Source organism: Rhinichthys klamathensis, unplaced genomic scaffold, assembly GCF_029890125.1.
Source record: "Rhinichthys klamathensis goyatoka isolate OS25496 unplaced genomic scaffold, OSU_Roscu_1.1 h1tg000395l_1, whole genome shotgun sequence".
NCBI lineage: Eukaryota > Metazoa > Chordata > Actinopteri > Cypriniformes > Leuciscidae > Rhinichthys > Rhinichthys klamathensis.
Window position 1 is genome coordinate 793,235 of NW_026606897.1, and position 23,771 is coordinate 817,005.

At 40.6% G+C, this 23,771-nt stretch overlaps 1 protein-coding gene across 2 annotated transcripts in view; it reads right to left on the reverse strand.

The window, feature by feature from the left end:
- Positions 1-802: 802 nt before the first annotated feature.
- Positions 803-23,771, reverse strand: part of ankib1b (ankyrin repeat and IBR domain containing 1b) — a 49,672-nt gene continuing 26,703 nt past the window's right edge. Inside the window, exons 9-21 of one of the 2 annotated variants that reach the window (XM_056234483.1) lie at positions 23,030-23,196; positions 22,241-22,329; positions 21,985-22,115; positions 18,986-19,120; positions 18,684-18,770; positions 10,321-10,387; positions 9,958-10,103; positions 9,691-9,869; positions 8,243-8,294; positions 7,942-8,016; positions 6,439-6,550; positions 2,644-2,687; positions 803-2,550 (exon numbers count right to left, since the gene is read on the reverse strand). In XM_056234483.1, the coding sequence (XP_056090458.1) occupies positions 1,759-2,550; positions 2,644-2,687; positions 6,439-6,550; positions 7,942-8,016; positions 8,243-8,294; positions 9,691-9,869; positions 9,958-10,103; positions 10,321-10,387; positions 18,684-18,770; positions 18,986-19,120; positions 21,985-22,115; positions 22,241-22,329; positions 23,030-23,196 (2,076 nt within the window). In that variant the 3' untranslated portion in view covers positions 803-1,758. The remainder of the gene's footprint in view (positions 2,551-2,643; positions 2,688-6,438; positions 6,551-7,941; positions 8,017-8,242; positions 8,295-9,690; positions 9,870-9,957; positions 10,104-10,320; positions 10,388-18,683; positions 18,771-18,985; positions 19,121-21,984; positions 22,116-22,240; positions 22,330-23,029; positions 23,197-23,771) is intronic. The other variant, XM_056234485.1, reaches the window with a different exon arrangement.

Genomic DNA, 23,771 nt, shown 5'->3' on the forward strand with positions numbered 1-23,771 from the left:
AGGCTGAATGTGAACTAATTATGTGCAATTTTTCTGAAGTGCTTAAAACTCAGTGCTGCTCTGATTTAGCTGAAATGATAGTTTCGTCTGATGATAAGTTGGCCAGGTGTTCGTAAGAAAATAAAAGCAAATCAAAAACATTCTGTTAATTTATCTGAATGGCTTTAAACAATCATTTCAGCAGTCGCATTTTAAGTAATAAGCAGATATTGAAAAGTGGCACTGTGTTATTACAGTTTGATATACACAACAAAAATATATATATTGGTGCTCATTTGTTTTTGCTTTTTTTTTTCATTGTCATCCACTTTATCTTTATCTTCATTCATTTTTAAGGACATTCAATTTGAAATAAATAGAGATTTCATTTCCATAATTTATTGTCGAGAAAAACCACAGTTAAATTAATCGTAAAAAAAAATGGTAATTGTGGGTAAGCTCCACCATGTGTAGAAATGTACTGTAAATCTGCAGCTAAAACAGCTTCTGGACACCACATTGAGACGTCTCAGCCTCTACCGAATGATCCATAGATTAGACCTTAGATATTCTGAGGAGAAAACATGGTTTCAAAAAGTGGTACGTTTTAAAAAAACTAAAGTAAAATACACGTATTCATAATTTTCTATCAGAGATGCACCTGGACCACATCTATGGATTTTTTTTTTTTTCTGAGAATTTGATTTCTACACATTGTTTCCATGTGGATATCACATCTTAACACACAATGTATAGTAGATGGATATAATCCGCAAATTTTATTCTTTTCTTTTTTTTTTCGTTATTTTGTTTTATTAAATAATTGCTTTAAAAACACCCTGGGGGAAGGGGCCAGAGGCATGCGAAATGAACCGAACATATATAAAAAATGTCTTTTAAAAAAACATTGAGCTCAGTTTGCTTAATCGCCACCTGAAAGTACAAGTACAATGTGTATTGGAACTTCCCACACTCCGGGCTCTAAGCACAAGAGAGAGGCTATAAATAAAGAGAAGTTTCACAGAAAAGGCACTGTGATAAGTTGCAAAGAGAAAACGTTTTCCAGAGCTGGTGCGGCGCTCCTGAACCGAGTAGAACCTCGCCGGTACTTTCCGTTCGAATTAACCAATGACGGATTACAGTGATTACGTTTGATAGAAAAAGAAATGTTGTCCGCAACTAGAATTACTGTTCATTTAGTTTCTGTTATTATCAGCCTCACAGCTCTTGTGAGCCTGATGCTGATGTGTACTTCTCTGTATACTACAGGTCTAGTTTAGAGGAAGGATAGTGTACTCAATAGGGCGACTAGGCCCTCAGCAGCAGGCACGATCAGCACACCCTCCACTCGGCGTGTGCAAGCCAGTGTTTTTGGCACCTACAGTATCTTTTACATCCTTTTTAATCAGAAGAACAGGAACTCCCACCCAATACCGTCCTGTTCTATACAGTAGATTTTTCTGGCTACCTCACTTCCTATCTTGTCTTCATATTACTTTCTAGTTCAGTTGCTGACTCCTTTAAAAGTGTTTAACACTCCAGGATTGGAAAAGAGTTTTTAGTGAGCAAAGAACACATGCCTCACAAGCACAAAGCCCTGAAACACACGAGTACTGAATGAGTACTCAAAAACGACCTCTTTACATATCTCGGTTTCAATTTCTACATATCTGACAATACAAAGCTTCTCGTCAGGATTGATCTTGTTCCTCAGGTTTAGAATCCGGCAGCTACTTCGTCAAAAAAGTGGTTTAAAAGTGGTTGGGTGAAGTCAATATTTCATACAAGGTGTACTTGACCCTCCCATTCAGAGGAGCTACTGCTAGGCTGGTCAGGGTCTGAGTCACATTTTGGGGTATCGGAGTGACACGGGTTCGAACCGCTCGGAGTATCGCCCAACTCGATGGCCGAAAGAGGTACCGGACACATATCAAGACCTACCAGGTCCAGCTGTGTCGGCCTGATAGGCTCACGCTCTCCCGCGCCGATACCGGAGTCAAACTCCGCCTCTCTATCGCCCCCTGTTGTCCACTCTGGAATGGCGCACTCGGTCTGCTCTGACATCATCCTCACCGACTGAGCACCGAATTCCTGGTGAGTTGCACCGGCTGAAGGAACCAAACTGATATTCTGCGGATTCATGTCGTGAAACCATGCCATGATGTTGCCTAGAAGGTTGGCGTTTTCTGAACCGAAATCAGAGGTTTCCATACGTCCCGAAGGAGCTTGGAAGGGGCCCTCTGCAGACTCACGGGAAGAATTGCTGGGATTGTTGAGATTGTCGAAACGCAGAGGGACATTTTGGCCACTGATATTACCCAGCTTCTTTAGGCTGTCACCCACCTCTAGCAGCTCGGAGCTGCTCAGGGCAGCACGGGGCACGTCTATCCCGCACAGCACCGGGTCCAGCCGCGTGGGCAGGGATGTTCCGATGGCCCCCAGAGATGCTTCGTTAGCGAGGATCTCTTGAGCATCAACGCCAGCCATGCCTCCAGTCATCCCAGACTCCTGCAGGGACAGCTGGATGGCCAACAGGATATTTGGATCATCCTCATCCAGGGAACTGTGAGGCTGTAGGGTAAAAGTTCAGACGTTACTGTCAGCTGAGGATAAACGCCTGTGACAGTCTACCACAGAACCTCTGGTAAAAGGGTCTCGACTCACCATGGGTAGACCCTGTCTGTGACCACCACCAATTTCTTGTGTGTCTGTAAGACAAGACAAATGGAAAATCTTTTGTTTAGTTAGTTTGCTAGGGGGATGGTGGAAAAAATGCTAGGATTTGCTATCACAGTGATTTCTGAGATACCACATATAAGCCATAAATTATAAATCAGCAGTGTGACCCTGAGTATAGGTTATAATCTACAGTGGGCTTTTGTGCAGTGGAGCTCGTCTTCATCTCAAATAATTGACGTTAGGTTTGTCAAAAGTACAGGTACTTCGTTACCAAGTCAGTACTGAACATGTAACATGTAAAACATTGTAAAAACATGACGATACCAGCATTTCTGCAGTACCGGTGTTACTGAGTACATTCGGTACCCACTGATAGGCGGCTGCTTTCAAATGCCCCCCTGTGTCTGTCTAAGGGATGTGAAGAGCGTAAAATGTTTCCATTTACAACGTGTTTTTGAAGCGTTTATCATTCATTGTAGACAATCACAGAGATACAGTCGTGCTCAGAATTGATGGTACCCCTCGTCCCCTTGGAATTATAAGGTTCTATCTGCGTTCTGAGCAGTTTTGAGATATTGAGCTTCAAAGTTTTTGCATTACATATAGGAAAATGTATATGGGGAACAAGTTTCTTTCAAACATGAAAATAACAGGGACCCTAAATGTATTCTAAATATACAACATCAAAATCCTCTCAAATTTGTAAATGGGTTTTTTTGGAATGGGTCAAACGCAGATAGAACCTTCTAATTCTAAAAAAACACTTTTCGCTTAGAATTATAAGGTTCTATCTGCCAAAACATTATTTGAACATTAAATATAAAATTAATGTTGTAACAATGTCTCAACATGTGTTAGAAAGTAAAATTTTATCCTTTCTATGTCATTTATTTCATATTTTTTAGCACTTCCATGTATTTAGGACATTTCAAATTAAGCAAGGTAGGTCTAAATATTTTGTCCAGTGCAGAATCTTAATTTTCGTTACCAATTTGGTGGGTAATTAAACACATTATTGCAGAAATTGTTACTTTAATCTTTCTTTTGTTTAGACAGAAAGCAGCTACTGTAATACATCTGAGCAGGACTTTCTTCCAGCTAAAGTGGGCCAGGTGAAATGGCTTTCTCTCTAGACATCAGTATGGCTGAAATAACATGCTAACGTTTATTGTTGTAATTAAGACCCCATCAATGAAATTGTTAACTATTTGACCTTTAAGGCTTAAAATTGTAAAAATTAAGACATTTTAAGACGTTAAAAACTACAAGAAAATCGACATGCTTCAGCAAATTAATTCATAAAGTTTAATAATCATTGAAAAATGATTCACTGACTATTATGATCACAAAAAATGTCAGACTAATTTTTTAATCACACACACACACACTCTCTCACTCGCACACACACACAGTCACACACTTTCACACACACACACACACTTTCACACACACACACACACACACACACACACACGCACACGCACACGCACACACACTCTCTTACACACACCAACACACACACACACACACGCGCGCGCACACACACACGCACACACACACACACACACACTCACACACACTTTCACACACTCGCACACACACACACACTTTCACACACTCGCGCACACACACACACTTGCATGTTAAATGTTTTTTTTAAATATTCAATTTACTCACTGAATATTTGTATAATTCAGATAATAATAACTATAATAATAATATTAATAATAACCTCATTGATAATTAATAATAATAACCAATACACTATAAAGAAAATGGCCAAATTGAAGCCACTTCATAACACTACACAATTTAGTGAATATTTAATTTACTGTAAATGTATAGCATTATGCCTTTATGGGGTTTCTTTTTGTCTTCAAGGAAAAATCCGGCGACATGACATATAAAGTTGATTCTGATTGGTCCTCTTCTGTGCATTCGAAGTGCTGATTGGCTCACGCAGATAGAACCTTATAGAGCCAAGTTAGAGTTCGATTTTGTAGATAGAACCTTTTTGTTTTTTCAATAAAAAGTCCCACAATGGACAAAATTTAAAAAAACACATCACATAATGTAAATAAGTTGTCACAGAATAAGAATATGTGAATAACTCAATTTTGACAAAAATGTCAGATAGAACCTTATAATTCCAAGGGGACGCCCTGGTAAACATGATCAAAACTGTCTGTAAAAAATAAATCTGCATCGTTTATCATTTTGATCTTTCATTCAAAAAATTGTCAAAAATCTAACCGATCGATTGTATCTGTTGAGCGAGTGAACTCAGTGGCCAATCAGAGGTGTTTAAGTTAGTCAGAATCCACTCAACCTCGCTCAAAACACCAAAGTTTTAGATCACCACACGCTTTATAGTTCTGCACACTTGCGAATCCTTTCATTATTACCAACATTGTGCAGTGTAGACAGATTTTTGTTTATAGCATGAGTTTTCGAAGGAGTGTAGATCATAGTGAGCAGGTGCAGAACGTAGCCTTGAAGTGATTAACTGCAGTGTTTATAAAGGGAGCGCTCTTTGTTCGCTTTCTGCTTATAACTTATATACGATTTGAAAAAAGGTTTTGTTTTTCATGCTGCTCAGTACACTGCAAAGTTTCTAGATATACAACAGTATTTAAATGCGCGACTGAATACGAAATTACAATGATTGACAGTGATATAACTATAGGAACAGACGGGACAAAACAATCAGATACTATGTCAAAATAGATGTGAATAAAGTATTATGAGTGTAATAGACCTGCCACTTGTAATATGTAATGTGTATGTTTCTGAAGGCTATGCTGTTTAAATGTATTATTTACTTATAATTATTATCATCATAAATAATAAACCCATTTAAATTAAATATTTTTATTTTCAAATAGTTAAAATAGTAAAATAGTTCCAATCATTTTTGCTCTGGTACCAAAATAGTTACCGACTACAGAGAACTGTGAAATGTTTACTGGTATTGGTACCGGCTACTGTAATTTTGGTACCGTGATAACACTAATTGACGTAATCAAATATTTGAAATATTAAAAACACAATGCACCACCGCTGTCTTTCGGTGCAAGTGCACAGGACCGAGGCCAGTTGGAGTCCGGTTATGGTGAATACACCATGGACGAAGCTGAGCTACATTATCTAGGTCAGTTAGTCAAAATTTTCAATGAAATCAATCAACCTTTTAAAGTGCATGTAAACATACTTTATGTGAACTATTCCTTGCAACAAAAAAAGTGTGCTTCATTGTATTGAATGTGTACTTGTAGAAACTTGCACAAAACTCTAATTGCAGATGTTATAATTTTAGTAAAGTACACGTTCATCACTTACATTTTCAACCCACTTAAGTACACTTTTAAAAAGAAAGTGTACTTGTTTTTCACAGGAGATTAGAAACCCTCTAATTATCATTTGGATGTAATCCACCTCATGTTATCAACACAGAATGGAACACAAACTTTGTGTATAAACTGCTTAAACAATTTGGATTCAGTCAGATTTAATATATAGAAAGTGTTGTTAGTGTCATCATATGTAGAATATCAGGCCTGACAGATTAATTCCATGAATTTATGCTGCTTCATAAAAGCCTATATTGCAAAAGAAAGTGATAAATAGATTTACAGCGCATTTTTTGCTGAGCTTAGTGTGGAAAGAACAGCAAAAAAATCATGAAACTGTACTTGCAGCTGCTTGAACTATGGAGCACCAAATGCACACATGTGGGACCAAATATGGGTTCCAAAATGAGAACACGTTCACAAAACGTACCTAAAGTGCCATGGCCTGGGTCATCAGGGTCGGGTGTGTTACTGCGGAGGCTGGCCATGTCTCCTCTCCTGCGTTGCCTGTGTCTGCGTCTGTACTGGAATTCGGCATACTCCTATAACACAAAACCGCACACAACCCCATTTCAAAGCTGCTTCATGAGGTGTACCAGCATTCCCACTGGACCCTGTGAATACAAGTCAGACTTTCAGAAGTACCCTACACCTCTCTACAGAAATTCTGTTGTGTGACTGACATCAATGTTCAGGGCTTTTGGCTTTATCATTTCACAATAACAGATAAGACGTTTTGAGGAAAGTCAAAAAGCCTTTTAAAGGAATGGTTCAACCAAAAATGTAATCCTGTTATTAGTACTAACCATGTTGTTCGAGTCCTGTGAAGACCCTTTTTAATAATGTGCAAAAATTACACAGAGCTATCACATGGCTTCAGAAGACTTACAATATAATATAATCAATAAGGACAGCTTTTATAATAATTTTATGTTGTTTTGTGTCCTTGAAAGCTTCAGTCTCATTCATTGTAACTGCATGGAAAAGAGTGACCAGCATTACTAAAGGTTTTCTCTCCTGTATTTTGTGAAATTAATGAGACAAACAAGTTTGGAATGACATGAGGGAGAGTAAATGCCAGGATTTTCATTTTTTTGGAGAACTAATCCTTTAAGCTCCTCAAATCACGTACATATTCAAACAGTCTGACACTCTGTAATGAAATTTACTACAAAACCAACAAGATATGGCATTTCAGGTGTATATATGTTGGTATAATCAATTTAGGATTTAATCACAGATCATAACTGATCCATACTGCACTTCTTAAAACTTTATTTTCACCATAGGTTGACAAATCTAAACCAAACTGAAGCTGAATGCAATAAGCATGCAACAACGGTAGCAAACTCAAAAAAATAAATACATACATTAGGACAAAACATTCCTGAGAGGTAACACTCAAGCATCAATAATAAAAAGTTGAATAAAGTGCATCACTATTATTCCTCTTTCTACAAGCCATAAATCCAGAGCAAAATGAAACTGCAAGCCTGCATACATGATTTCAAAAGAAGAGCAGCAACCAGCGATACAGACTGAAGTGGTGACCTGGTTCACCTTGGAATGTCTGCAAAAACGCATTTTTCATGACCTTTCATGGCATAGTCAAAGCAAAAAGCAGGAATCTGCCTTTTGAAGTTACAAGACCAAAGGCATCTTTTAGAAGACCATGTCGGGATAAATGAACAGAAACGAAAAAGATCTCGCTTTCCAGATGATGTTAAAACAGCATCGGAATTCTTAATCTGGAGTGCACAGCAATCGTCTGAAATATATAAACAGCGGCAATAGAGTATGAACAGAAAAAAAGAAAACATGCAACCAACTAAAAGTTGACAATGACATAAGTGATGGGGTGTACATGACAGGTGCCATTCCACGGTTCGTTCAGCCGTTCCAGAGATGGGGTCTAATGAGGATTCTTTAATACCTGCGGATGGCTTCCTGTATACTGACAGTGCTCTCTCGGATCAATTCCCCCGAGAAAGGCATGATTCCTCTGGATCTTTAGATTAGAACAAAATAGCGGTACACTGTTTAACTGCACATTACAGGTCTTACACATTCACAACTGCTGCAACAAGACTACATCTTGTTCTATAGGCCGGTATGCACTGGCAAAACCTCAGGCACCCTTCACAAACTAAGTTGGCCACAAATATACATTTAACAAAGACACTCTTACACAAACTATGGCCAAAATCTCAAAACAAGCAAAACAAAACAGTTACCTCGGGAGAGGCGAAACCCAAGTACTCCCAGTCCCATGTTCCACCAGCAAAACTGTAGACGCAAACAAAAAAAGAATGAAGTTCCATGTGATTCTATAAATTTTTAGGCTGCAGGTGTAGTTCTGTTACAAAGGAAAAGCAGCTCTAGTGCTGTAAATACTAGTGCTGAAAAACCATACTTAATCAAAATCGAACCTATTTTCTTTCATTTCATAGAAATGAGTTTGCTATGTCTTTTAAAATCTAAATCGTGTTAAAACACACGATAAGTTCTTAGGAATGTACCCTGTATGTATGTTGGCTTCATATAGTTTTTTTAAAATGTAAAGACTACAAATGTGGTATGACCAGCAAATATACATCATCATAATTATTCAAAAAAATATTAAATACAGCTTCAAATGTTCCCATTTTGCTTTTGTCCTCTATGCTGACTGCATCATATGGCATTAATTTGGTGGACGAAAGATTTTTAGATGTGTATAATATATTAACAAAACTGCTTCGCAACTTTTTATCCCACAATGATAATAAAAGACTATAAAAGATTATTATAAATATGCCAAATGACTTAAGTAATTCCTTTCAATAATTTCATCTTTTTAAAAAGATTTTTTTTTAATAATATGGTAGACAGAAAAAAAGGTTAAAAAAATGTGTATATATATATATATATATATATAAATCATTTTGGTAACACTTTACAATAAGGTTCATTAGCTAACTACATTAGTTAACATTAAATAAGAATGAACAATACTTCATCAGCATTTGTTAATCTTTGTTAATGTTAATTTCAACATTTACTAATACTTTATTAAAATCTTGTTAACATTAGTTAATGCACTGTGAACTAACATGAACAAACAATGAACAGCTGGATTTGTATTAAATAACGTTAACAAAGATTAACAAAAACAGTAACAAATGTATTGCTCATTGTTAGTTCATGTTAGTTAATAATACATTAACTAATGTTTAATAAATGAACCTTATTGTAAAGTGTTACCATCATTTTTTATTCAGAAATTAAACATTACATTTCATAAAGTCACATTTCGCAAAAAAAAAAAATTTACAACAAAATAATAAACATATATAAAATATTCCTTTAGAAAAAAACTGAATCATAGAAGATGTGTATTTAAGTAACTGTATGTGTTTTGAGGGGTTTTAAAATAGATTAATAGACCTGGACAAAAAATTAGCAACATGTCATTGACTCATTCTTGAAACGACTTGCCTTTTTTCATCTGACATCACCTAGGCCATACGCATAGATTTGTGTGGCACGGACAGGATGTTAACCAGATGTTAACCAACAGCCAAAAAGCTATTTTGCCATTGCAGGTAATGCAGCCTTTCTAAAGTCTCACCATTCTTGGTTGCAAATGCAGTTTTTATTTAAACTATTTTAAGAAGTCTATCATTGGGGAAGAGGCTCTTACCTGCGTCGAGGGGCTTCGGGTGAATCGTTGGGGGCCACACCTCTTGCCACAGATGCCAGAAACTCCTGCCTCTTTTGCTGCACCAGGCAGGCGGCGCGGATTATCTTATGCCGAGGCGTGCGGAGGTAAGGCCGGTTGACTTTCTGTGCAAGATCTTCAGTCACCATTTCCAAGTCAGTCTAACAAGAAAAATAAGAGTGCTGCGTTGTCACTAACTCAGAACTCACACGTTAAGAATATCCCAAGACTAGCATCGGTGTTATTAACCTGCATAAGTTCAAATATTTCCTTCTTTGTGCTCTTGGGCTCCAGAAAGAAGCCATAAGGGTAAGAGCACTTGAGAATACGACGAGTTTTAAGTAGTTCGTGCACTGCATCTTCAATGAAAGTGGTGTCTGGAGGGCCTCCTTCTCCTGCAACAACACAGTAATGCGAAACAGGAGTTAAAATATAATTTCAAAAGTCTACAAGTATTAAACTTGAACTGCTGCTAAATGTAGAAGTTTACTCTCGACACTGTACTTCCAGTCTGTAAATTATAACAAAGGGAAAGGACACAAGGTTGACCATGCATTAACATGGCTTGGAAATAATTTCTTAAAATTATACAAGTGTGGTTTTGCATCTTACTTCCACTCAGAACTTTGCTCAGTTGTTCCATCTTGTCTTTGGCCGTCTTAAGCAGGCGTTCTTCAAGCTGTAGGACAGGGTAATACAGATTAATACACTACTTTAAAATAAAGACCATCATGCAGAGATGCTCACAAGTCTCTGAGCTAGAGTCCAAGTCAAGTCTCAAGTCTCTGAGCTAGAGTCCAAGTCAAGTCTCAAGTCTCTGAGCTAGAGTCCAAGTCAAGTCTCAAGTCTTTGAGCTAGAGTCCAAGTCAAGTCTCAAGTCTCTTGTGGTTATAAGCGTTGCATCACGTACAGCGACCCATCCAGGTTGCTTAGAACACTGCATAACTTTATATAAGGAATTCAAAGCATGTAATATGTTAGGTTACACTTTATTTCGATAGTCCACTTTAGACATTCTACTAACCATGTACATTTTCAACTACATGTCAACTAACTCTCATTAGAGTATTCGTAGACTGTAGTAGACTGTCAGGTTATGATGTGGGTTTGGAGAACAAGTTGACTTGTAGTTGCCAAGTTACTTATAGTCAGTAGAATATCTGTTGGGGAACCAACAAAATAAGATATTATAATACATAATTAGCAGATATTAAGCCTACTAATACTCTAATGAGAGTTAGTTGACATGCAGCTGCAAAGTTACTTATAGTTAGTCGAATGTATAAAGTGGACTATCAAAATAAAGTGGTACCATATGTTATTATGACTCCTTTATCTATTAGTATACAGTATCAGCTTTGATTTTGGTATATAATCAGTGTAAACAGGCTATTGCAACATGACAAAAACACCAAGAATGCTTTACTTTTAGTTAATTTCTTTATTTTGCCTTGTAGCTTGAACATACCAAGACATAAGACCAAATATAGAAAATGATATAACTCACAACACTAAAATTGACACACTCCTATTTAGTGCAAAACATCAGTGTAGCTAAATGCAAATAAACTATTGCGTCCAAATGAAATTAACACTACAGTGCACTTCCAAAACATTCAAATGCTCAAAATCTTTAGTGTAAATGTGAAGCAACTGACCAACTTATGGCATGTAACTTGTTAAGAACAAAATGTTTAGAAATAAAAAAAATCCAAAGGGTGAGATCAGACTGGTTAACCTTCTCTTCTCTTAACACACTAGGTATGGGCCACAAAACATTTCTGGCTTCTTCTGGCTGCACTGCCTATGCAACTAATCATAGCTTATATACTGTAAGTCAACACATCCCAGACTCTCAAACCAGTGTAACGTTATAACTGTGACCGAGCGTTCATACAGGGTTCGCCTAACACTTCAGAAATAAGAAAACAATAAAACGGTAGCAGTTGGAACTTCTCTTCTCTTTATTAGACATCAGATCACACACTTCAAAAAAAAACCAGACACCCTAGTATCAAGTGCGCATGCCCATGCCTATATACGGCAAGCCCCTAGGGGAAGAATACATTGCGCATATACCTACAACGAGCGCCAGTCTATCCAGAATTAGTGCGTCATAACAGAGTCTAACAAAGTCTGTTACATACGTCCCCCCCTCACAAAATAAACGTCCCCGTTTATGTTTCAGAATAACAACATTAACTGTCATAAACAATAAACAGCCTTGTACAATGAAACAAAATAGAGTACATAGCACATTATCGTTACTGCAACAAGCCTATTAATAGAACATAACTGTATTTTTTTTTTACAGTTACAACAGGTTCTACAATAGAACAAATTCAAACATGCACACCCCTTAAACAGAGGTACACAGTTACTTCAATACAAAACAAAATCTTTCAAATGGCCCGGAAGTCTATGAACTCTCCCAGTCCTACTCATGTTTTGCTCGGACCCCTTAACTGAACATGGCGAGTCAGACAAAGCACTCAGATCTTTCTGGGGAGAAACACACTCCTCTCCACCAGAAACTCTGGACTCCAGGGGAAGAGACTCAGGCTGTGAGTCCGGAACATTGGACAACGTCTGATTCTGTGACACAAGAGAAACGGGCAATGTGTAAGGCCGCATCCTATTGTAATGCACGACCTGCGCCCTCTCACCAGAGTCAAAAGGATCTACAATACGGTAAGTCAGTCCCTGTTCCCCACATGAATCCATGACCTGCACTATTTTATACGGTCCCTTCCAATGGGGTGCCAGTTTCATGCGGCTCTCCACTGGGTTGTGGAGCCACACCATGGCACCTACATGATAGGGCTGGTGACGCCATCCAACATCATGGTACAGTTTTTGGCGGTCGTGAGCTGCCTCACCGTGCATCCGTGCACTGCTAAAGGCAGAGTTCAGTTTTGTCAGCAATTTGGAAACAAACTCAGCATGTGATGCTGACATCTGAGAGTCAAGAGCACGGGTGGGTAACAGTACATCAGCAGGGACCCGTGCTTCCCGGCCGTGAGTCAAGAAGTAAGGTGTGAAACGAGTGCTGGAGTGAGTTGTTGTGTTGTACGCAAAAGCCACATGCTTCACATAATCGTCCCATTCACCTCCATAGGTCAAAAGAGTCTTAGCCAGTTGATCAATCAGAGTCCGATTAAATCGTTCAACCATACCGTCCGACTGCGGATGGTAGGGAGTGGTGCGTGTCTTTTTAATGCTCAGCAGATGACAGAGATTCTGAACCACCTCCGCCTCAAACTGACGACCCTGGTCCGAATGCAAAGTCTCTGGAACGCCATGAATCAGAACATAGTCCTCAAACAGACAACGTGCTACTGTCTGTGCTGACTGATTAAGCAAAGCATACAGGTTGACAAATTTAGTAAAGTAGTCCTCGACAACCAGCACATACCGGTTTCCTTTTGAAGTCACAGGCAGCTCTAAGATGTCCATAGCCACTCTTTCAAATGGCCGTACTGAATGGGAACCACCCATAGGTGCACAGTGGGCTGGAACTGGACCACGCCGTGTCTGACATGCCTTACACTGCTCACACCATGCTTTGATGTCCCTGTACATAGAAGGCCAGTAACAAAATTGTCTCGCCCGTTCCCACACACGCTCCGAAGAGAAATGGGCAGAAGCTGGGGCCCCATGCAGCTGTAAAAGAACATCCGAAATTAGAGTAGAGGGTACAACCATTTGGACTACAGAGCCACTTGTGAGGGGACACAAAACTGACCGGCATAACAGTCCATCAATAATAGAAAGACGGTTAAATTCAGTCCAAAGCTTCCGCAAACACTGAGAAGCTTCTTTTAGATTTCTCCTGGATGGTCTTTGGGATTGCATCACCCAGTTTAACACAGTCTTAATATCAGGGTCAGCATGCTGCATAGCCCTAATGTCTGATAAGCTGTGTGACAAAACATTCATGGAAGACATGCAGTCTGAATTGTCATTTGAGTTGATAGTGGTCACATCTTCTGCCGAATCGGTGACCTCAGAGGAACATAGAATGTTATCTGTTTGACTAGAACTCACCACATTCACTTCCAGTACCTCCTTAACACTGGCCTCAGCTTCGTCAGGGCGGCGAGAAAGCGCGTCGGCATTCTTATGTTTTTTTCCATCTTTGTGTACAATGACCCAATGCAATGGATCAAGCTCAAGAATCCACCTCCCTCTTCTTCCTGTTGGGTCATCATCAATGGATATACGCCGAAGTGCCAAGAGTGGTCGATGGTCTGTGATAATGGTAAATGAGGCAAGTCCAATGTAATGCTTGAATTCCCTTACAGCCCACACAATAGCCCACAACTCACGATCAAAGGTCGACCAACGTCTTTGTGTGGAATTCAATGCCCGGCTTGCATATGCGACCACATGTTCGAGGCCATCTCTGTCCTGGGCAAGAACTGCACCTACAGCCAGGTTGGATGCATCAGTGTAGATTTTAAAAGGCACACTGAAGTCAGGCAATACCACAACAGGATCAGACGACAACACACTTTTTAAAAGGTTAAATGATTTGTCGCACTCAGCATTCCACACAAAGGGCACATTTTTCCCGACAAGATGGTTTAGTGGGGCAGCGAGTCTAGAAAAATCCTTGACGAATCGTCTGTAATAGGAACACAGTCCCACAAAGGCTCTCACCTCAGAAGGAGAACGAGGAATTGGCCAGTTCAAGACTTTCACGGTGTTCTTTGGATCAGGTTGAAGACCTTTTTGAGAAACGACATGGCCAAGAAAGACCACGTGATCTCTGGCAAGGTGACATTTGCCTGAATTAAGTCTCAAACCAGCAGATTGGATTCTTGAAAACACCTCTTTCAGGCTAGACAGGTGTTCTTCAAAAGTTTTGCTATAAATTAAAATGTCATCGAGATATACCATGCAGATGTGCCACGGGAGCCCTCTGAGGACCAGCTCCATTAAGCGCTGAAATGTGGCGGGGGCGTTGGATAGGCCCATCGGCATGGACCGCCACTGATAGAGGCCCTGTCCTGTTGTAAAGGCCGTCTTTTCTCTGTCCTCTTCAGCAACTTCCACCTGCCAGTAACCGTTGGAGAAATCTAGTGTGCTGAACCACACTGAACCCGACAACGCGTCCAGTGTGTCATCCACACGGGGTAGAGGATGAGAGTCTTTAATAGTCGCACTGTTTAATCGCCTGTAGTCTACACAAAAACGCCATGTGCCACACTTCTTTTTCACCAAAACAACTGGTGACGCCCAGGGACTACAGCTCTCCTCAATGACACCATCTTCTAACAGGCCAGCCACTTGTTTCTCTATCTCAGCCCGTTTTTCAGGGGATGCACGATATGCACGCTGTTTGATAGGAGTTTGCTCACCAGTTCTGATGTGATGTTTTACTAGCGTACATCTACTGGAATTCCGTTTGGAGAGGCTGAAGATGTCATTGTATTCCAACAGTAATGCTGAAAGCGCAGCTCTCTCAGATTCAGAAATAGGTGACTCATCCAATGACACAGGAGGCGCGACCCTGGAAAAGGTCGCTGCAGCTACGTCAACCGGAGCATGAAACAGCTGGACATCGGAGTCATCAATTGTGTAAAACTCACCCAGGTGCATACCTGGTTTCAATGAAATGTCCTGTCCAGTAGGATTCAAAACCCGAGCATTTGTCAGTCCATTGTGAACCATGGCGACTGTGTGAGCAACCACTAGACCGGAAGAATCTGCCACATTCGGTTCCAGATAGCCAACAAAGTCACACTGCAAATGGGCTGCGTTGGGTGTACACACTTTAACTGCCACAACTGACTCACTGAGTGGTGGTAAGTTCATAGCGGTGGCCAGCGACACGTTGCAGCACAATGGAACAAAATCTTTGCTGGTAAGGAGAGGAACTGAGATGTCCCACAGTTGTAGCTTAGCACGGCTGAGGTCCAGTAAAGCATGGTTCCTCAACAAAAAGTCCCAGCCCAGCAACACAGTCTGTGTGGTTTCTCTTAGCACATGAAATACATGCTGCCACGACTCAGTTCCCAGCTGAAATGTTATTGTTATGGTGCCAAGTGTATCTAGCATTTGTCCATTCACAGCACGTGCTGATACATAGTCCTTTTTCAAGGGCCGATTACGAAGTGATGGAATTGACATACGGAAATCGGCACTCATAAGGGATACACTGGAACCAGAGTCCACTAACATCTGAACCTCCACACCTTCAATTACTCCTCTCACATATGACACCAGCTCTTGGCTAGCATCCACAATCAAATTGATGTCTTTTGAAATTGAGTCACCATCATCAACATTGTCCATTACAGGGCCCACAGGCAGCATAGCTGGTGTTTGGGCCGCAACATCAGCTAAAGCCCGTTTCCCGGCCCATTGCGGCGCTCCACTCCGCTAGGAGACATGAAACGCACTCCTCGCTTTCTCGAGTCATCCTCATAGCTGTTCCATCTGCGAGGACCAGGGCTAGGGCTGCGTCTTGCAGGGGACTGAGCAGAGTATGAGTCTTTATAGCCACGAACATCCATACCTGATGTACGCTCATCAAAGTGTTGGAACGATTTCCTCTCAGGTGAACGGCCCCTCCTTGCGCTGTCAAAGACACGTGACTGGCATCCACGGCCCCCGCAGACACACTGGCACATTCCACTTAACTGAGAGCGGCCTCCATTCCACTCATCCATTGCTCTAGGACTCACACTGGATTTCAATCTTTGGTTTTCATCACCCAAGCGCCTCAGTTCCATTTTCATATCTCTCATTTCTTCCGTCAATCTATCCACTGCTCTGTACAGTCCTCCATTATCAGTCACAGAGTGAACCGCAGCCACAGCACCACCATCAATATTACCATAGCCAGCATTAACAGGCATGTAATCAGTCTTTATTGAGTCTCTGGCATTTTCGCACCGACCTGCAATTATCACGGCCTCCTCCAAATCCGTTGCTCCCTGTTCATGGCATTTAGATCTGAGCACAGGATCCAAACCGGCCAAGAAACGACGAAACTTTTCCTCTCTTTGGGCCTTGTCGCCATATTCAGGGAAAGCCTCGTCCACTAACCTGCTAATCTCAGCTGCATACACCTCCAAACTTTCCCGCGGCGCACGAGGGCGAGCTGATAAACTGGCTCTGAAGCGATCCATAAACTGTCTCTGCCCAAAAGCTTCCTTTAGTCTTTCCTTTACAGCCGTATAGTCACCCTGAACAGTTTTAGGAAGGCTGTCCCACAGAAGAAATGCCGCGTTGCTTAAACGTGTTGGTAGAATCCTCACTAGCTCATAATTAACCGACGCAGGGCCATCACCCTCTGTAAGAGCTCTGACGGCGACCTCGAACTGCCGCGCCCAGCACAGAAAACTCTGTTTCTCGTCACCAGAGAAAGACGGCGGTAGCTCGATTTTCACGTGCCTGTTGATCTTGTCGCGGTCACGTCTCGAATAAAAATCATCATCGCCTTTATACCACATGATGGCCGCGTCGACGCTGAACCCGCGCGTGCTAACTCAGTTAAGAACTTTTCACTAAACTAACTAGTTAAACACCCGCCGTAACTCTGGACCACGTAAACGCAAATAAAACAAAACAGCACCGCTGCCACCAATGTGACCGAGCGTTCATACAGGGTTCGCCTAACACTTCAGAAATAAGAAAACAATAAAACGGTAGCAGTTGGAACTTCTCTTCTCTTTATTAGACATCAGATCACACACTTCAAAAAAAAACCAGACACCCTAGTATCAAGTGCGCATGCCCATGCCTATATACGGCAAGCCCCTAGGGGAAGAATACATTGCGCATATACCTACAACGAGCGCCAGTCTATCCAGAATTAGTGCGTCATAACAGAGTCTAACAAAGTCTGTTACATAACTAAATGAAACTGTAACGTTACATAAACAACAATAATCCTGTAACCTGTTTGTAGACAACGGGCAGCCAGCGGCACGTAAATGATTAACATTACGTTAACTTAATCGACCACCACAAGTTTGGCAATTAAACAAACGCTCATTCATATTTCATAAGGAAGACAATCGGAGTTAACCTCCCGTAACGTTAGGTAGCTAAAGCAATAAGCAAGCTAACGGTAGATGGTCAATGCTGAGCTAAACATGTTTACTCACCTATCAGGGTGCGTTTTTAGACGCCTGATAAAATTAGATGTAGTTGAGCCAGAATCTTTTATCGTGATACTGCATATTTTGCATTGAGCGCTTCTTTTTAGCGCGTCTTGTTTGAAGTTTTTGAACCCAAAGCTAACGATGAATGGCACAGCAGCTGCCGGTGCAGTCGAACTTTTTTGTTTGTTATCCTCTCATGTGTGGTCGCGCGCGCTGCCAGCAATAGGCCACGTAGTACGTGGTTACGTAGGCAGGTTATAGGTAACGGAGGGAGGGGGATAACAGCGAGCTCATCAGACGTTTCCTAAAAATAAACATTGTTCACGAGTCCCGCAGCTCGAGTCCGAGTCGAGTCTGAAGTCTTTCGAGGACGAGTCTCAAGTCGAGTCTGAAGTCACTGTGTGTGGGACTTAAGTCGCACTCGAGTCCGAGTCTCAAACTCGAGTCCCCATCTCTGCCATCATGTCAGATCTAATGTCAGTCCACAGACTGCCAAAACTCTGCTCATTGACCCCATATTCTACAAAACTGGAAAATAACTTTCATGATCTGGCAAGCTCTAATCTGATTGGCTGTCTTTATGCAATATCTGCGAGTAAGGACACACAGGGTCTTTAACAAGTCACCAAGAAAAAGTCATGATTAATGCACTGGGTTGATAAAACTAACAGTTTCACACCAGTCTATTATTAAGGAATAATCTTTTTCTGATAAACAGCATGTAAAAACAAAAACGGTCAGACGGTCTCTTCCAGTGAAGGCAGTACTTGGCCAGACTAAGCTGCATTGTGAACCAGACATATTTGTGTTTAGTCGAAGATTGTACATAAAATCAGGCTGATCTTTGTAGACTTTTACCTGGTAGCTGTGCTCGTGGTTCTTAAAGCGTGTGTAATAGTGCATGAAGCGATCCAACTCCTGGAAGTTGGTGTGTTTCTTCTCTGCCTGCAAATAATAATATAACAATAATAATATTTAAGTGTGTAAAAGTGCAGGCATACTCATTAGTGAGATGTTTTTCTTTCTTCAGTATTAAAAGCTCTATTATCAATCTAATAATGTTTAAAAAAAATCTATAAATGCCCTTTGCATCTGTGTGGTGCTTTAAATGTATAGAACTCATATAAAAAGCATGAGCACCATGAGTAAATAACGTGTACCTCAACAGTCATCTCTTTAGACTGCTCCTCCACCTGCTGAATGACCTCATAGCGTGTGCAACGGTAGTATCCTCCTGTAGAGGAACTGTGTTTTTTCCATTCTTCCAGACAGATCCAGCAGAAATCATACTTGCACTATACAGACACACAAACATTCTTTATTAATAACACCTATGCTAAAACAAACCATAAGTCAACTTTCATTATGTCACTAGCAAATGCATTTATCAGTCTAGCAGGAGGCACACTGGAAGTTGTGGGATTCTGACAGCAGGGATTATGTGTGTTGCTAGGAGACTATCTCTCTCACTTTTTATTTTTGGAGTGCTAGTATTTGCAAAGTCTCTGTTTAGTAACCTTGTTGCAGGATGATCAAGATTGAATTTACAGTAAAGCATTACATCCTAAGGCACATAATATGCATTTCTTGTTCTTTAATCAAAGAGATTTATCAAGATTTCCTCATCTATTATTCTTAAAATGATTCAACGTCAACCTGCTGTTGCAGAGGCAGAACCTTTAGAAACAAATCTTAATCTTTACAACAACATTCAATTATGATATAAAATGAAAGACCATAATGATAAGCGGCAAAGCTTACATTCAGCGCTTTCAAATAATCCTTCCAATCAGGTTTTCATCCAAAGTTCCACTTTTTTGATCTTCTTGATTTACACTTTTCCTGGCTCACAGCCATGTCTGCACAATTCCCTCCTGGTTTACTTCCTACTGGAAGATAATATTTCATCTCTACTGAGAAACATAACCAAGGTGTTGGTTTATGCGTCAATAAACTTCGTGTTATTGACGCATAATTTCCTGCTACTAAATCCAGATAAAACCGAGGTATTACTTGTTGGTCCAAAAAACTATCCACAAAACCACTTACAATACAACTTTAATATAGAAGGATGTCCTGTTACTTTATCCTCTACGGTAAAAGACCTGGGAGTTATACTAGACCACAACTTGTCTTTCGAAAATCATATTTCATATGTTACAAGAACGGCCTTTTTCCATCTTAGAAACATTGCTAAATTACGTAACATGCTATCTGTTTCCGATGCAGAAAAGTTAGTTCATGCATTCATGACCTCGAGACTAGATTACTGTAATGCTTTATTAGCCGGTTGTCCTGCATCCTCAATAAACAAGCTACAGTTAGTGCAAAATGCAGCCGCTAGAGTTCTTACTAGGTCAAGAAAATATGATCATATAACACCAATTTTATCATCTCTACACTGGTTACCTATCAAGTTCCGTATCAATTACAAAGTACTATTACTGACCTATAAAGCCCTAAATGGTTTAGCTCCTGTGTATTTAATGGACCTTCTATCGCCCTACAATCCATCGCGTTCTTTAAGATCACTAAATTCGAGGCTTCTAGTCATTCCTAGGATATCTAAGTCCACTAAAGGAGGGAGGGCGTTCTCACATTTAGCTCCTAAACTCTGGAATAGCCTTCCTGATATTGTTCGAGGCTCAGACTCGCTGTCCCAGTTTAAAACTAGATTAAAGACGCATCTTTTTAGCCAAGCATTTACATAATGCTTACCTTTTATTATACTGCTGAATCAGATCAAATGCATTTAATACTATAAAACTTGAAGAGACTGTAGGTTATCTGTATAGGTTGCATAGTATTTGCAGTTATTACGTTCCTGTGTATATTGCGTGAATGACGGGTGGTTGGGCAGATATTGTGTTGCGGTAGGTAGTATGCCATACGGAACCGTTGTCCACTGAAACTGCCTATTCACGCACCAGTGGGGCTCGACAGCCTTAGTCAACGGGTTGGCGCGTATGGTTGGGTTGCGGAGAGATTGTGAGATTGTGGTTAGGTCTCAGCAGCAGGAGGGACGTAGAGGTCAGTAAGCTGGGCTGAGTTGAGTGGGGGACGGAGGGGGGTGATTTTGGGACGCAAGAGTCACTGTCTTCATGTTTTGTCTTTTACGCCTGTGTTATGGAAATCATCATTATGAACAGCAGCTACGCTAATTATTTAAATGGCGTTCGTCAGCTCCAGTTTGTATCCAGCCTCTCACGGAGACTTCAGATGCTCCAATCACAAAGCCTATGAAGTGACGACTCAACACGGGCGATATGGACTCTCTATGGTGGACGGCACTGATCCTCAACAACTCGTCTTAAGACCGGCGTGCATACTTGGACTTCCAAAAATACTCTAAATGTTCCGATCCAATCTGACTTGTAATGCTGCCCGAATCATGCACTGTTCTTCCGTTGGCCAGAGGAGAACTGGCCCCCCGACTGAGTCTGGTTTCTCCCAAGGTTTTTTTTCTCCATTCTGTCACCTGATGGAGTTTTGGTTCCTTGCCACTGTTGCCTTGGATTTTGGCTTGCTTAGTTGGGGACATTTAACATTTAATATTCAATAATATTATTGATCTGCCTTACTTAAGGTGGACGTTGACGCAATTTCTTTTAGAAACAAACTTTGTTATATTGTTATATTGTTTTTGTTATATTGTTTTCATGTTATCACTGTGAAGCGCTTTGATACAATCTGTATTGTAAAAAGCGCTATATAAATAAAGGTGACTTGACTTGACTTGACAAGGTGGTTAAGTCAAGGTGTCCCCCAAGGTTCTGTTCTTGGCCCTCTCCTTTTCATAATCTATAAACTTTCTATTTGTCAAATCACAAGCCATCATGGTCTTAGTTATAACTGCTTTGCTGATGAGGGTTTTTTTTACCACCTGTTCTGATACACACCCTCCCACTCATTTTGTTCAGCGGCACAGGGAATAATTTTTTTAGAGCAGAATTAAAACTAAGTGGGCCATATTGATTTAAGATTTTGAAAATCCCTTTTAAAATCCATTGGTATCATGTTTGACCCTTTGCTCACTTCCAGATTTCACACCAACTCTCTTTTCAAGCCTGCATTCTACACCTCTGAAAAACTCCATGTCTCCGCCCCATACTTAACCTGGTATATAAATAAATCCTATTATTGTTATTACACAAATAACCTTGGCACATTGCATGTGGTTACAGCCTTCATTCTTCTGAATGGGAGATTTGCAGTTGGCACAAGATTTGGAGTTGGTGAGTAACCACAGGCAGTTGGCAGCATCTTCATACGCCTCACTTACACCTGCCACTGAAATGGAAAAAGACAGAAATAAAGATGCTGCAGGTCCAAAACCATTTTTGGACAGGTAGGAACAGCACTTCAGAAAATGTATCTAGGTGGTTACTGCAAAGTATACAGGAAAACATGCTTACATTCTTCTGGTTTCATGTCAGAGACTTTCTGAAGCCACATCTTCCAAGTTTGGCAGTCACATGGTTCATGGGCCTCTCCTTGGCACTCCCTGTGAAGAGAAACACCAGCATGATGTCGGGCCCAAGAATGAGGGAAATTCCATTTCGATAAATTGGTGTCAAACATGAGCAAAAGATTAATCTATGCTAACATATTAACATGGTGTAACGTAACAGTTTTGGATCTTTACCCTCCAATTTCAGGAGACTGATATGTTCTAGTTTAACATTTAAAACTGTTTTTTCCTGCCATCCACGAGCCACTCAGAACAGAACTGTGACCCACAAGTTGAGAACCACTGCTATTAAACAACATTGGCAGGCTGTTGACAGCAAATACCTTTAAATGACAGCTTCAGCCTAGGGAATTCTCTTCCATATTAGATTCAATCCATATTCACTCAGACAGATTAAATGTTTATGTATGAGAAAGGGAGGAGTGTGTTTTGACTCAAATATAATGCTCAGATCTGGCACAGGCAGTGATGAGGTACGAGCCCACTGTGTGGGTGTGTGTATGTGTCTATCTGTTTGTGTGTTGGGGACATAAGGACCAGAGCTGTGGGGAAGAGAAACACAGCCAGCTGCATCGGCAGAGATCACTGCGAGCAGAACATACAAACATACAAACACGCATTCTTGAATAAGAGCCCTTTAAATCATGTTCTAGTGAACTGGGGTTGTTCAGAATCATAAATTCAATCTTCTGGAACTATGGCTTTGAGATTTGTATCAGTGACTGGCACTGACCAGCAGAAGAGATGGCCTTTTCCACAGTCCACCGCAGGGGCCTGGAGGCGAGGAAAACTGAGCGGGTCAGAGGTGCTGCCACCTGATCCCTGCCCGGCCAATCGCACCGCTCTATCACAGCCAGCCCGCGGGCACCACCGGATGGCAGGATTATTCTCAACAAATGCCTGATGGAGAAGAAGTAGTAAAAAGAAGGAGCAAGGAAGAACAGAGGAGAGAGCAAGTAAAGGAGTCATTTAAAACATAAAACATTTCCTTTATTCATTTATTACGTGGCTCTCTGCAATTCTCTGATCCGATTGGTCAAATGCAGCATTGAGCAGTCAAATATTTTTGCATAATGAGTAATAATATATAAATGTATGCCAAATTATGAGATACAAAGAGCTAGATGAGATAAAATCTATAAAATGTTACATTGCAAATATCCAAGCTAAACAGCTGCAGATTAATATAAATTAAAATTTGTAGGAGGCGATGGCCTCATGGGCAGAACTCCAACAGGTAGCGTGGTTGCACTTTGAGCAACCAGATTTCAAGTCCCGAGCTCGTGGTCCTTTCCCGATCCCGCCCCCCTCTCTCGCCCACCTCACTTCCTGTCCTTTCTCCAGCTGTACAGTCTAAAGGCATAAATCCAAAAATAAATTTTTAAAAATATATATATATTTCTTTTAAATATATATATTTAAGTACTTTACTGACTTAAATACTAGACTTTCTTAAATACTTTATACTTTAAATA